A 15631-nucleotide genomic window follows, 5' to 3' on the forward strand; every position below is an offset into this window, starting at 1 on the left:
ACATGTAGCTGTTGAAAATACAAAGGAACATTGCTGAAACATTTTTCTTCAGCCTCAGATGACCCCTTCAGTACTATTATAAGGTAGGATTAAGTATTTTAAATACAGAATAAGGATTACTGTCTAGTTTACTTTGCATATCCTTTAAATATGTAAATCTTGGTGATGGTAGCACTGTTCTCTATGATAGAAACATTTAGTGCTGTATATTTTTTTAATGTGGCAAACTTGAAACAGAAGAGATCTACACAAAATACTGTCAAGAGCTGGTAGGATTTGTGTGATTATTCCCTGCTTAAAAAAAAAAAAAAAAATTGAGTGAATTAAGAAGCAACTTTTCAAAAGAACACTCAAGAAGAAAGGCACATAAGTTAAAAGTATGGTCTGTCGTAAGTATCCATTTCGGCTGAATCAAGTGAAGCAAAAGCCATTTTTCTACCTTATCATGTGTGGGTGTGCACATGCACACACACACAAACAAACATGTAAATTTGCCCTGTTGGTAACTAAGGGTCATTTAACAGAATGAAAGCAATTGAAATGAGTTTCCCCTGAACCAGAATCTGATACATGCTTGGGATTGTTCTTTCTGATATGTCAGGTTGAATCAATACCAAAATTAACCTCCTGAATTTGGTCATTGCTATTCTGGTGTCTTTGTACAATCCATAGATGACTTAAATTGAACTTGAAGCTATCATACCAAATAAGCCTGGTTTTTACTGGTCTCAAGGCCTTTGTCACCCAGGGCTATGGAGGAATCATCATGTGGTAAGTAGTACTAATCTAGTGGATAAACAGAATTAGCTTAATCAGCCTCCTCTTCCCCCCAAGTTCTTAGTTTTCTAGTTTTAAAATTATTCTAAATAAAAATCTTTCAGCCATATTTCACAGCTCTATTGCTAGGTTTTCTTGAAACAACAACAACAACAAAAATTATCATTCTAAAGACAAAATAATCAAAAAGAGCAGAAAAGAAATGTCTCTTTAGTGTCCTTCTCTCCATAGTGTCCTTCCTCTAGTGGAGCTTTAGGCCAGCAACACAAAACCCCACAGAGCTCCTTTGGTTGCCTACAGAAATCTCCTTTCCTGAAATGTCCACTGTGCCCAGGTGCCTCCTGGACAGTATTTCTCCTGCAAGCTCTTCCCTACCTTTGTTTCTACCTTTTCACCCTCTGCCCTATAAAAATCTCCCTTTGCTTGAAAAAAAATTCTGAGTGATGTGAGACAGCCACAAAAAGAGGCCTTTTTTCCACAGCGTTTTGAACAATGCCTGCGTGTAAGAAACAGTAACAAATGAATACTTATTTTACTACTGTTAAAGATATGATTGATAAAAGCTTTCAATCAAAGTTACCAATGAAATCTTTTAGATAGTAGTTTGTATTTGCTTTTACAAAGTTAGAAAAATTGCAAAATTTCATATTAAACCATTTCTTAGATACTGTATCCCAGCAATTATGGTTATATTTATAGCTGGATGACTGTTATTATTTCATATAATCAGACAACTTTAATTATATGTGTGGTACATGGCTTACCTCCATGACCACTCTGTACTAAAACTCTTTTGTCTGCTTTCTTCTCCAATATAGTTAACACTACTTGTGGCTAAACAGTCTGTCATGGTTGTATCTGAGCTAGTCTGCAAGCACCAGCTTTTCATGTGTATTTTCTGATGCTATCCACTTAGGCCTTCAGGAAAGCAGACAGGGAGCTCTTTGTTTCCATCAAAGTTAAGTCCATTAATTAGTGTCCATTTAAGTCCAAAATTAATGTCCATTTCTGTGTACTCAGCCTCTACTAGCCTCCTCTGCAAGACAAAATAGTATTCCCTCATGTCCATTAGTGGTTTTTTTTTTGGCAAATCTACATCCTGCTACTACTGCTGTGTTAAATCACAGGTTCTTTTTCACTGCATTCGTAGACCCCCGGGGCCAAGAGCTGACTCCTGCTCTGGCTGTATGAGTAGCTTGTAAAATTGTCCCAAACAGGTGCCCAAGGATTGTCTCAGCCTTACACCACTCACTGTCATGCTTACCCTCCCTGATGGATGGCATAGCATGTTGAGATTGTGTTACAGGCTGTGGCACTGATAAGAATATGGTTCTCTTCTTCCTGGTAGCAATTGCAAGTGGATTCTTGTAGGCAGCCAAGACTGAAAGCAGCCCTGATGTTTGTTATTGTAGGTCTTGACTATACCAGAGAAGGCAGAGGTAAGGATGGCACTAAGGCCACTTTAGATATTAGACCTGTGAGCTACACTTTATGGACCACTTTTTAAATATAATGAAATTGGTTTTTTATATGACTTTATAAGGATACGAGTGTGTATGTGTATATATATATATATAACTCGGGGAATGTAAATTCTGACAGGACAAACACATACATATCTGTATAATGATGTATTATACATTTCTGTATAATTCTCATTCTGAAACGTGCACATTGAAGCAAAAATAGAACCTTTCCATTAAAAACAAGTGCATGCCCAAGACTGCCTTGTTTAAGCACTGGTAGTTTTAAGAGTTAACTGTGAGATAGGTTAAGGGATTTAGACAAGTAGAAATTAAAAACTTCCATCACCTAACCTTAGGAGCAAGTTTGAGCTTCAAGTGTGAAATTCAGACCCCCAGTTAGTTACCTGGTCTCCCTCTCAAGTACAGAGCAGGTGAAGTTGGAAGTGACCTCAGGAGGTCATTCTATCCACCTCCCTTGCTCAAACACAGCTGCCGAGAGCTAGTTGCCTAGGTGTATGTCCAGATGGATTTTGTATATATCCAGGAATGGAGAGTCTACAACTTTTCTGGGCAAGCTGTTGTATTGCTTGCTCACCCACACAGTAAAAGGGTTTTTTCGTATGAAGCCTCTGCTCTTTCAGTGCCTCTTCCCTCTTGAATAGATGACACAGATGTCATTGCTAATTCCTACAGGGGTTTACAGCTTAAAATACAAGAAGACCTTCAGTTTATAATATTAATTAACAATTTTTTGTGTTTGAATAAAAGCTGAGGAACAGCATGACTCCAGACCTATTGTTAGAAAACTTAGACTGAAAAGATGTGTGTCAATATCTATTTTATGGACCACATAATCTAAATACACAAAGTGGTGTGGGAAAAAAGATTACAAATTCATCCCCATGTTCAAGAAATTGAACCTGAGTCTTCTCCTACTTCAGTAAGTGCACTTGGAGTACCTGCTGTGGTTTATTGCTACTTTTTGCATGGCACTGGCTTTTCTCAAAGTCTACAAAAAGCCAGATAATTTTTCTAGGGCAGTACTAGGCTGAAACTACTATGCACTGCTTTCCAGTGAGGCTTCTCACCATACCTGGAGTACCTGACTGTCCAGGTAACTCTTGGTTCACTTGGAATCTAGGCAGAACAAGCTCCTCAAGACTGTCATGTGAATGGAAGAATCATTCACACCTTGCCACAATGACCACATATTGCCTAGAGAAAAATTGTCTGCGTCTAGTTTTACCTCCTGTGTGGAGGTAATGTAATAGAAACACCAGTGGAACTCTGCAATAGATGGTCACTTCTAAGCCCTGAATTGTTCACTTATGTTATGGTATTGTCTTGAGTACTTGTTTTGGAAAGGTTAATTGAGAGGCACAGTAGATGCCCAAGCTTGATGTAGACCAACACTGTAACCGAGAACACTAGAGAAAGGGATTAACTTGACCACCAAAGACAAGAAGGCCACAGTAGGATGTACACCTCTGTTCTTTGGAAATCAAGCATCCATCTACCTATTTAGACTCATGAAAGAGTTTTCTTAGTTTTTATTTTTCTTAGTTTTTATTAAAGGTCCAACTCAGCAGGTTTATCTGCAGTCGATCTTCTGTGTAAATTGAGTCTGGGCAGACTTCTCTTCCTTTGTTGTTCAAATATGCACAGATTTTAGAATATCTCTATTCAGGCTTTATTCTTAATCCTCAAATTTAAATAAAGGTAATCACATAATGGCACAGACATGAATAGTTTTTCTAATGTTCATGTCTGTCAGTCAGTTTTATGTTCTGTCTACTTATAAAGGTGTCTGTATCCTACTATAAATAAGGCTCTGTACAAAAACGCTTTGAATTTATGTGTGTTGGCTTCATTTTCAACATATTGCTCTGTGTTAGTCTTTCTGTCTTTAAAGCAGATTTTTGCTTTTCCATCTACTGTCCTACAGTCTACTGAGCTTACTGTCTGGTATTTAAAAACTGCCTAAATAGAAAAAAATATTAATGTTACATTGTAGTAATGTATGCTGTGTTCATGCAAAGTTTGAAAGTAGGAGAAATTAAGTGTTTTATCAATTGCACAAAAGTTGCCAGTAATTCTGTGTGGTAACTAGTTTTCAGTGTTTGGTATAATTCAACTATGTATTTTATCATCAGTGTAATATATGCACAGTATTTCTTAAAATATTCAGTATTTCTCAAAATAAGAAAGTTTCCCATGTGAATACTGAACCTTTTGTGATGTATAAAACTCATAAAAAGTGGTCACAACCCTGTTGTGAATATCCTGTGTGCTGATGGAGAACTGTAAGAGTTAAGCTCTGATTCCAGAAATTACCTAGATGTAATAAAACAGGGCTTCCAAAGAGTCTCAGCAAAGAGAACAGAAGAGAAGCCTACACTGGAACTGTCATATTGTCAAAAACAGCACTGCTGATATTTTCTGTCTCTATATTGCCCCATGAAATCCTCCTAGAGATAATCATCTTAATTATATTGATCTTTTGGGAATACCGATAAAGTTGGATGATAATGAGCTGTTAGCTGAGCAGGGGCAGCTGTAAGCCTTTCATGGACTTTTTCCAAATGCCTAAAAATATCAAGAGAAGAAAATGCAGGTAGCATCATGCTCTTTCTCTAGTAATACCCTCTTTGCTGAGTCTTTTTTCAGCTCATTATCCCGACATTCATCTCATTATCCCGACATTCATCAGCATACTTTGTTTTTTCATAAGGGCTACAAAAGAGTTCTTTACCAAATTCTTCTCTAAGTCATGTTTTGTGTGAAAAGAAAATGTTAAAAAATCCTCAGAAGGATAGAGAATACAGTTTCAGCTGAGAGTCTAAAGCTGGTTTAGTTCTGCAAATTAGTGCAGTCCATATTGCCTTTTTTTTTTTTTTCTTTTTTTTTTTTTTCTGGTGTGCTTGATCTATAGGAAATTTATATCCCATCTTCAGGAATGCCTGCATGAATACTAACATATATCGTTTTTGTGCCTTTAATTATTGGGTTGTTGTGTGTTGTTTGTTTGGGTTTGTATTTTTAGTTTGGACACAATACAAAATAAGTCATGATGTCAAATCCCTCAGATTCTTTAAATGGTGGCCAGAAGAACTGCTGTTACACATGCGCTCCCTTGGTATTGTACTTAATACTTACTTAAGTTTACTGTATTCTGATAGAACTTTGGCCATGCTCCACAAAACTTGGCAGCTGTCTGCTTGGATTACATATAGCAGCAAATTAAATAAGACAACATGGTAGTATTTGTTTATAAATATATGCCAGTGAAGCAACATAGGTAGACAATTCCACAGGTACACACAAGCCATACAATCATATTATTGTAAATAACAGATTCACAGGAACCAATGTAACTATTAACTGCCATGTTCTTCTGTATTTACACCAGCGTGAGTGAAAGTTTAATGATTGTTCAGGTAAGAGAAGACTGAAACATTTACATTTGTCAAGTTTTAGTATATAAAATTAGAATACTTTGATATTGATGAATAAAATACAGAAGTATTACAACTTTTTCTTCCTGTCCCCTCCTCCCTGAGAATACAATGCTTGATTGGTCATGCAGGCATACATACACATCCAGTATTTGTGTGAAGCTGTGTGAAAATACAAGATATCTCATGGGCAGATATCTCACGTACAGATTATAATTTCTTATTTTTATGTATATGGTAATTGTCTTACCCACACTGGAAGGATGGAAATTCCATTTTTCTTTTATGTTCAGTGACTCCAGAGGTAAAAAAATTCCTTGATCATCACTGATCCTAGTGCTGTACTTCATGAAATGTACATACAGTTCCAGAAAGTGTGTTAGAAATTGACTTCAGGGAATCTATTAACTTGCAAGCATGGCAGGCTCCCAAGTGTAATTTATGGTTTGCAGAAATATGGGATGTTCATTGTCATCCTTTTTCTACTGTTAGAAATTATGTGTGTGTGTGGGTCTGAATTTATCATTTAGTCTATATAGAGGTAAGGTCAACAATGGCTAAACATGTAAAATATATACCTTAAACTAGTTCTGTTTTGAAGCATCTCAAGATAGAGCAAATTAAGATTATGTGATCTTAGATTACCTGCATTTTAAATGCGAATTCTAAACAGCAGAATTCATAACAGGGCTTTATCATCATGCCTTTTTCCTCCTCTTTAGATCATGTTGTGTGTGTATGTATGTATGCACATGTGTGTATTTGTATAGCTTATTTGCCATTATTCTCAACAGTATTGTTTCTGGCAGTACTATGAAAGTGATTGGATAGAAAAAGTGCTCAAGAAGCTCTAATAGATTTCAATCCCATCTGCCTGCTGCTCTGTTTTGCTCTGAGTCAAGTATTTTTTCAAGCTGATAATTGAAAACCTATCTTGTTCTTACAGAATGGCTTTGCTGTTGTAAGGCCCCCAGGCCATCATGCTGAAGAATCAACAGCCATGTAAGTACCAGGGAATATTGCCCATCTTGGAGCACTAAGGTTACTGGCAATCACCTGCATTGTGCATGTCTCTGAAGAACTGTAATTGCTAGCAGATGACTGAAAAGGCTTTCTAGGTACTCCCAGAAGCAGATTTATGGCCTCAGAGATCATATAGCATTTTTTTAAATGCTCTGAACATTATTTATAGCTGTTTTCCTGACTGATTTGCTTTCTTATTTCTGTTCTTCTCTATTCCACAGGGGGTTCTGCTTTTTTAATTCGATTGCAATTACTGCCAAATACTTGAGAGACAAGCTAAATATAGGCAAGATATTGATTGTAGATCTGGTATGTATTCTTGGCAAGCATCACACTCGAAGTGCATCTAGATGAAAGATAATGAATTTGTATTTATAAGTCCGACTTTCCTGCTTTTAATACCTACAAGTTATAAAGGTGTGCATTTCCTCTGATTTTGGGAACTCATTAAAGCCAGGATGGCAGTACTGAAGCTATAAACATCTATGTTTCACTTTAATGGTGTTAACTGCAATTTAATGAGAAGAAGGCACAGATCAGGGCAATTTTTATGGTCCTTAAATGAATTGATACTTCCACTGTTAAAATAACCCTACAGAACCCAAGTTTACTCTTCCCTACAGAATAGAAACTTTAAGTAGTCAAATATTCTTTAAAGAATGTTGTTGCATTGGTAACAAAATTGACCACTTTCCCCAGTTCGCTATGATTTGACTTGTTGTGTGACTTTGATATTATTAAACAATTGATGGGTCATTCCCCCCAAGAAATTTTCTAGTCATGTATTCCAGGTTTTGGTGGTTCCCTGAAGAAAACCTATGTGATTAAAAATCCACTTCATTGGATTAGTCTTGTATTTTAATAAAAGGCATTTTTACACAATACTTAATACGTTTAACAAATGGATTATTTAAATGCAGATGACATTTGGCATGTTGGCTATATTATTTTCATGAATAATGAATTGGAGCTCTGCCTTGCACTCAAAGGATCAGCCCAACGCACAGCCCAAGGAAAGTTGAATGCTGATTTATGAGCACCATTTTTGTTTTCCTACAGTTCATGACGAGGTGTAATAGGGTGTCTGACAAAGCATAGACAGGAAATGAACCCTGGCATCAAAACCTAACCTGTTACATCTGCACTTAATTAATTTTTGCAGGTGATAAAAGATTTAAAGACAAAATATGTTAAAGGGTTTTTGAAGTGCAGGGCTTAATAGTCTAAATCTTGTTCATATCTGCACTCATAATTAAATCTTATTGTGGAGTCATGGCCTTACCATCTAGCACTTTTGTTCAGTTAAATATGCGTACTGACTGTTGAAGAGAAGCAGAGAAAGGGGGAGTGTGGGAGAAGGAATGGTAAGTGAAAAATGAGTGGCAGACTAAGTATATGTGTAGATTAAATATTCTTAGAATGTTTTTGAAATATTTCTCAAATTGTTCTACTGTCATTTAGAAACATAATTATAAGCTGCCAGAAACTATTATTTCTGAAAAATTCACTTCTACTATATGTTATGTCTGTTTGCTGACTTGAATCTTTCAGTTCATTGCTGTAAATTCTGGTCAAAAGTGAACTCTCTGTTTGTTCTCACTTTTTAATAGGAAAATTCTACTCAAAGTTTGTGAATGTTTTTAAGTCTTTTTGCCTGTAAATGTTATATCTGCCTTGTTGAGAAAAAAAGCCAAAACACTTCACTTGGATACACTTAGCCAATAAGCACTTAGAAATTCAGCTTCAGTTTTTCAAGGCGAGGTTAAATGTGCAAATCATTACCTGTGCAAATGATTACCTGTGAAGCTGCCTATCTTTACCCAGGAAAGTAGATGGGGAATTTTCAGCCTTTCTGCAACTGTCTCATTGACCAGAATAACTCAGCGGGTGAAAAGGAAGAAATATATGGCTGACACAGATGCCTTCATTCCTGGAGCAATTGCAGTCCAGTCCCTAGTCTGCTCCATGATAGAGCAATGATACACAAAAAATTCGTATGGAAAATTCCTTATGCATGCAAACTATGGATAAATCACAGGCCAAACTGAATGAATGAACAAGTTAATAGTGACATCTTTATTCCCACCAACAGAGTTTGGGGCATCTGAGGAAAGAATGGAATTACAGATGTTAGACTTGAAATTAACCTTTAAGATTATATTTTGATAGTGACTAGCACAGCAGGAACTCATGCAAGTTGGCAAGCTGTACATGTTGCTGCAATATCAATATTAAAAAGTAATATCCAGACAGTACACTAAAATGTACTCTAGTTACAAATTAAGTGTAGTCTTCATATCTCCTACATGTCTTCATATATAAATTTTTGACTTTTTAATTTTCAATCTTCCCTTCATCTATTTAGTCTATTTATATAGTAAAATAAAAGACCTATCTGACAGGATTTTTTCCTCATTCCGCCATTTGCATAAATCTCTGGTTTTGAACTGAGTTACATACCCTGAATACATTTGATCTACTAAGGGCAGAATACAAACTGATTTCCCTCATGCTAACATCCGCAGTCTTAAAGAAAACATTCCTTTGTCTAATTGGAGACGTTACTGCTCTTCAAAAAAGAGCTCTTAGTGGAATCAAAGTTTAAACAAGAAAGCTAGCTTGATATTTGAATAATTTTAAAGAAAATAATAATAACAAAAAAAAAATCTCTATCCCTCTTTAACACTTTTCCTTCTGTTTTGGAAACTGTAACAGAAAGAATATATCTAAAGCCCCACATATGTATGGAAAAGAAAGACTAATTAAAATAACAAAGTGAAGTCCTATTGTGTCCCTGCAGATCTATCTATGAGACCAGCATAGCTTGTCAGATTGTTGAAATCTTCATTCCAGGATCATCCATACTTGCATTTATGCTAGTAGAATTTGAGTCTATTTTGGAGTAAACCAATTAACTCTGTCACAGGTGAAGACTGAATGGGATTCTGGGATTAGTCTGCATGTCAGATTTTACTTCATTTGCCAGTCAGAACCATCTAACACTAGACTGGCTGCCTTGAAATCTTCAACAGCCTCATACCAGTGTGTTCTTTGCACGTCTCACATGTTACATTTAACCTTGGTATTAAGTCACAGCTCGGCTGTAACTCCATCCGTGTGTTGTTTCAAGTACTTTCAACATAGAAAAGAAAAGAAACTCTTATAGTACTACCCTACAGAGGTCCCAGAGGAGGTCCAAGTCAAGCACAATGCAGTACAAGTAAGACTCAATCAATGTAGAGAGTTCTGAACAATGTGGGTGAAACTCATGGGCTGCTTCAGCTGGCAAGGAGGACAAGCAATGTTCAGTGCTTGCTGTGCTATTGGTGGTGCACACCTTGAGGTACAACTTGAGCCCTCCTGGAGTAGGCATAGTGAGGAGCATGTGACTTCTGTTTTGCGGACACTAAATTGGATTTAGATCTCATAACATTTGTAAACCAAATACAGACTGGGTGACAGTGACAGTGTTGCCATTCAGCATACTTTGTCTGTCCCCCTTAATTCTCTAAATCAGAAATTTGGGATGGCTTAAAGGAGGAAAAGAAAAAATATCTCTAACTTTTCAGCTTCTTAGAAATGTCAGTGAAGAAACATTTTTTTAAACTTTTACTGAAAGACAAGTGGATTTTCCATTTTCACTTGTAAAATTTTTAAGTGTCTAACCACATAGAATAGTAGCGAACTGTGAAAACAAACTAAAAAAAAAGGAAATGTCTGCATCATCAGCCTTTGTTTTATAGATACACTGTCAGCATTTCTTTGCCAGCCTTTTATTTAAAGACAGATTTTTATTCACTGTCATTATATAATGTTTGAAATATGGAGACTGACCAAGGTCACTCCTTGATTGTGGAAGGCACCATCCTATCTGCCAGATGATTTAATAGCTAATGAGATCATATTCCTATGTCTTCAACTGTTGCCGTCATGATTTTGCCAAAATGAAGTATGAAGTCCTTTCTGCATCTGGCATCTCTTTTGATGTGGATCTAACTGCTGAGGGACTGAACAGAACTGAATGTTTCAAGAAAGCCAATTTACTCAGCTGGTCGCAGAGCCTTTGACCTCAATAGTGGAACTTGGCAAATCAATGAATACTCTTATGTTTAGTGTTCTGTCAAGAATTGTGAAAAAGCTCTGTAAACCATAGATCCTTCTGCAAAATACTAGTTTGTAGTTTAAACATTAGTCTTTCTTCAGAGGCCAATGAGGCTAGTTAATTAAGCCTGAGGGGTTATGAACTGTTGGCAGTTAATAAGTCATAAAATTCCTCCATAAAACAGGATGCTAGATTCCATCACTGAGGCAAGGAGTACAAAGAGCCGGTGTATAAATATCTAATTGTACAAAAGGACTGGGATTTCTCAATGACTGCTCATCTGGAGTCTCCAGGGCACGCTCGCTATGGTTTCCTGATTTTTAGAAGCCAGTTTAAAAAATGAGTGCATTAAAGAGTAATTTGCCTGAAAGTTCAGGAAGTATGGGGTGGTGAAGGGAGGGGGAAAGGGAAAGACAAAAGGAGGGCAAGGGAGAGGGAGAGAAACTGAGAGAGAGAGAGAGGAGGGGGGTGTAAAATAAAGCAGAACTGAGCTCTCTACACTGAGTTGGACATTATTACATTTGTCATCTGTTTTCTTTCTCCTTTAGGATGTTCACCATGGCAACGGTACACAGCAGGCTTTTTATGCTGACCCCAGCATCCTGTATGTTTCCCTCCATCGCTATGATGAAGGCAACTTCTTCCCCGGCAGTGGAGCCCCAAATGAGGTTAGGTTTATTTCTTTAGAGCCCCATTTTTATTTGTATCTTTCAGGTAATTGCGTTGCATGATTACCCCTAATTTTCTTGTCCTTCTCTGGTTCTCTAAATTACACCAGATTACCAAATTGTCTACTGGGAGCAGGGGACCAGTGGAGAACAAGTGCATAACCCAGAGCAGTCCTTGTCAAACAAGGCTGATCTGACATGTTGTTTGATGTTTGTTTCTAATGCACATTTGAGAAATTTTTTCTTCTCCCGTTTCCCTCTCTCTTTTCCTTCTCCTTTTTCCGCTTTTTCTCTGTTTTTGGCATTTTATTTCTTTTTTTTCAGGTTGGAAGTGGCCCTGGTGAAGGGTATAACATAAATATTGCTTGGACAGGTGGCTTGGATCCTCCTATGGGTGATGTTGAGTATCTCACAGCATTCAGGTTGGTACCACTTAAGAGTCTTGAAAACTGTTGGTAGAGCAAAAGTGCATGAATAATAGCTAATGTAATAGTGAAAGTCAGGAGAATAATCCATGATGAAAAATAAATTAATCCTGGAATCCCCGTATATGAGAGTTTAGTAAATTTTAAAAATGGTAATTTTATAGTTGTGATCATCCATGCAGAATCAACAAAAAATTTCTAATTATTTAATGGATCACTTGTGTTTTCATCATTATGCCATGCCAGTAAAATTACTTTGAGCGTGCTTACTTCTCTATCTATAAAATTTAAATGTAAGTATTTATGCCAGGCAAAAGAAAACTACTGCTCACATTCACATTGATTGCAGTTACATGCCAGTAGAGCAGACAAAAAGCAATATGAAGTATGGTCCAAATCCAGTGTTCTTCACTCACTTAAAAGACTCATTATGATGCTCACAGATTTGACAATTCGTGTTTTTTTCTAAAAATTGCAGTAAAGTGTTATTTAAATAAAATAAATAATTTTTATATACTGCAATAAGAATGATAGGAAATGTTGCATGCTGTATTTCTCTTCGCTCGCTCTTTGAATATTCTCAATAGCTCATTCATAAATGAAATTTTATTCCTTCATAGGTGATGCTTCATTATCTATTAAGTCTTATTTTCATGGGACCAGAGGAGATAAGAACAGGCCAAAACACTATCTTTAGAGTTTCAGTGCCCTGTCTTAGATACACCATTTCCTTTCACTGTAAAACAATCCAGTGGAAGGATTTAGTGAAGTTTAGGGAAGGTGTAGGGCTCATCTTTCAAATTTGGGCAAATGCTACACCTCTGAGTTTCATTTGAAAAAGAATGATATGCCAGAAAGGCAATGAGAAAACCAACATGTATCTCTAATGTATTTCAAGACATTTAGTTTAAAGTACTGCAATTACCTTATACAGTTTTTGACTATACTCTATTGAAAATGCACCACAAAAACCCATCAAACTCTTGTTTTGTTTGTTGGAGATTTTGTTTGTGTGTTTTTTGGTTTTTTTCCAAAGAATTTCTGTGCAGCCCATGAAATAATATGCAGAATTTCTAATAAACAACACACCTGAAACAGAGAAATACCCTTACATACTCACAGTATCCCACTGTTATTGTGGAAAAAGTTTTAATTTTATTTACATTTGTCTGTATCTAAAAAGAGTCTAAACAAATGGTAAGTGTCGGGCTCCAAATTTTCTACACTCAGTAGTGCCTCAAGCTCTTTCCAAGATATTTCCTATACTTCCATAAGATTTTTACATAAGTTAAGGAACTGAATGGTTCAAATCACTGGTATTAGTGTCTGATACTAATATATCTGGTATTTCCACCCCAACATTCTTGGTTTGGATCCAAACCGTCCCACTAATGATATAGGTAATGTGGCCATCTAATGATGCAGAGAATGGTGGTCCCAGTTTATTCAACAGAAGACTCACATACTGAGACTGTAACCATAATTGGTACCGCTGTTATCCTGATGAAAAATACCTGGGCTTAATAGTGCATTTACAAATATGTACTTCACAGTTCTATTTTTAGGCACACTCGTAAATTGTTTGGAGCAGCTAGTGTTGCTGCTATTCCTGTTACTCTGCTTCAGAGTTAGAGGAATTTTCAGTCTCTGTTCCTAAGCAAAGCAACACTATTCAGGAAAATAAAATTTGTGTAACTTACTACACTCTTACTAATCATTTGCATAAACTTAACTATATTTTTTTAAGGCAAAGAAATTCAAATTTAAGTTTAGAATCTCCTTTTTGAAAAAAAAAACTGCTGAAATTTAATGTTGCTATTTTAAATGCATCCATTTAACTTTGTGATTAATGTTGTAATGAATGTGAATGTTTTTCTCCAAGCAACAACAGGAAATGTTTCCCTACACTCTCAGCCCCTTTTGACCTGATCACAGGCTTTGTGCCCTCTGTAGGTCTTGCAGAGATGGATTTAGTATTACTGGGATGACAGTTTTGAATGGGGATCATTGAAGTAAAAAGCATGTAACTTAGAAGGGTAGATACAAAAATTTGTGAATTACTTAGGACAGACCAGGTAGCTGTTTCTGTAGATCTGGTCTGAGTGGTAGGTAAATTTACAGCTGCTAGTAAAGAGATGCTTCATCCATGGGCCAGAATCTATCCTTGCTATTATCCAAAACATCATGGATAATAGCAAGGATATTAGCATCATGATGTAGCCTAAGTTGTCTGTTTGGCCAGAACAGAATTGTGAGACTGGCAAGCGTCCAGAAAAGTCCAGAAAATCAATAGAAGAGTTGTCATGCTCTCCCAACAAATCAGCTGTTGTTCTGGAGTTTCTGTCTACACTGAGTAAATTTTAAAGAAAATAAGTGAATTTCAGAGATAGAAAAATGTGATTTGGTTTTTTATATTAGATTACATGCGTTTATAGACAGACTTACAGAGAAAGTCCAAACTATGGTGTGGAGCAAATTTTCAACATCTTCAAATTTAAGAAAAAAATAAGGGGGAAATAGAGATATTTTCTCTTCATACCTACCAGTAGACAGAGAGGTTGGGCAATATTCATTCCCAAGTCAAGGCAGAAGTAGATACTGGTGAAGGTCCTCTCCACTGTAACCAAGGTGTGAGTAAGTTTGCAGATGGGTGAAGCCTGTTTGGAGAGAAGCCAAGGCTTCCTGCTGGTTCCAGAGCCTAACCCTTTGAGATCTTAGGAACTGAAAAATTTGCATTAAAATAATCTAAAACTCTCCAGCCAGTAGCTGGAGACATAGCTTTCACTTTCTCGCCAACAGAGCCCTAATTTCATCCTAGAATTGCGCCAAAGCACATATTTGAAGTGCCAGCCTTGACACTAGGTAGCTTGTTATTACTTGATTGACTGTCAAATTTCACAGCAGAGATCCTTCTAAATTATAATGTCCACAGAAAAAGAGACCAAGGCTGTTTTTTCTGTCTCCAGAGTTCAGCTCATAACCAGGTATTATATATGACGATGTACTTGATATCAGTTTTCAGGTCAGAATATATTTGTAGAAGCATTTACACACATACCTATACATATGCAGGTAGCAGAATACTAGTTATTTCCCACAGAATAAATTACTAGATAAATCTATTTCATGTAAATTCTTCTAGGACTGAATAACATTCCGCTTCACTCTGCATCCAAACTGTTTGACAAAATATTTCTATTTCTTCCGGAGAAAACAACTTTTCATGTGTGAAAATGCAGAAAAATTTGAGCACAGAGTAATCACTTCAGAGGCATGCTGAGTGAGTCACTGTGCTGGGACTGTAGTGGAAAACAGGAAAAATTAGGGTGCTGGTTTGTGTCTGCCATTTTGATTTCAGCGCTACATGAAAAGTTTATATCTTTGAACTAACTCTTTCTATTGCAAAATCAAATTTAAGTGGCTGAAGATGAAGACTGCTCATTCATTTATAAAAATGACATGTTTTCATGTCTTTCTCATTTCTAGTAAGAAAATAAGTTTGCATGTGTTAACTACAAGGAGGTAGTAGAAAATGTAGGATACAGAACTTTCTGTAGAATGGAAAATAATTGCAGTAATCAAATCAATATGCCATTTAATTTTGCCAGAAAAGTGTTGTTTTATGTTTACCATAGTTAAGGAACTGGCCTAGCTACAAAAAAATCCTTGAAATAATGACAGTTTTCTAAAGGACAGGCATTCTTCTTTTCTCCTA

The 15631-nt window shown here is 36.4% G+C and overlaps 1 protein-coding gene across 2 annotated transcripts in view; it reads left to right on the forward strand.

The window, feature by feature from the left end:
• HDAC9 (histone deacetylase 9) overlaps positions 1 to 15631 on the forward strand; it is a 450604-nt gene that overhangs the window by 347830 nt on the left and 87143 nt on the right. For both annotated transcript variants that reach the window (XM_041466346.1, XM_041466340.1), the window contains 4 exons: positions 6645 to 6700; positions 6943 to 7030; positions 11372 to 11491; positions 11816 to 11913. In XM_041466346.1, coding sequence (XP_041322280.1) covers positions 6645 to 6700; positions 6943 to 7030; positions 11372 to 11491; positions 11816 to 11913 — 362 coding nt within the window. The remainder of the gene's footprint in view (positions 1 to 6644; positions 6701 to 6942; positions 7031 to 11371; positions 11492 to 11815; positions 11914 to 15631) is intronic.

Source organism: Pyrgilauda ruficollis, unplaced genomic scaffold, assembly GCF_017590135.1.
Source record: "Pyrgilauda ruficollis isolate IOZ18807 unplaced genomic scaffold, ASM1759013v1 scaffold2, whole genome shotgun sequence".
In the NCBI taxonomy this organism is placed as follows: domain Eukaryota; kingdom Metazoa; phylum Chordata; class Aves; order Passeriformes; family Passeridae; genus Pyrgilauda; species Pyrgilauda ruficollis.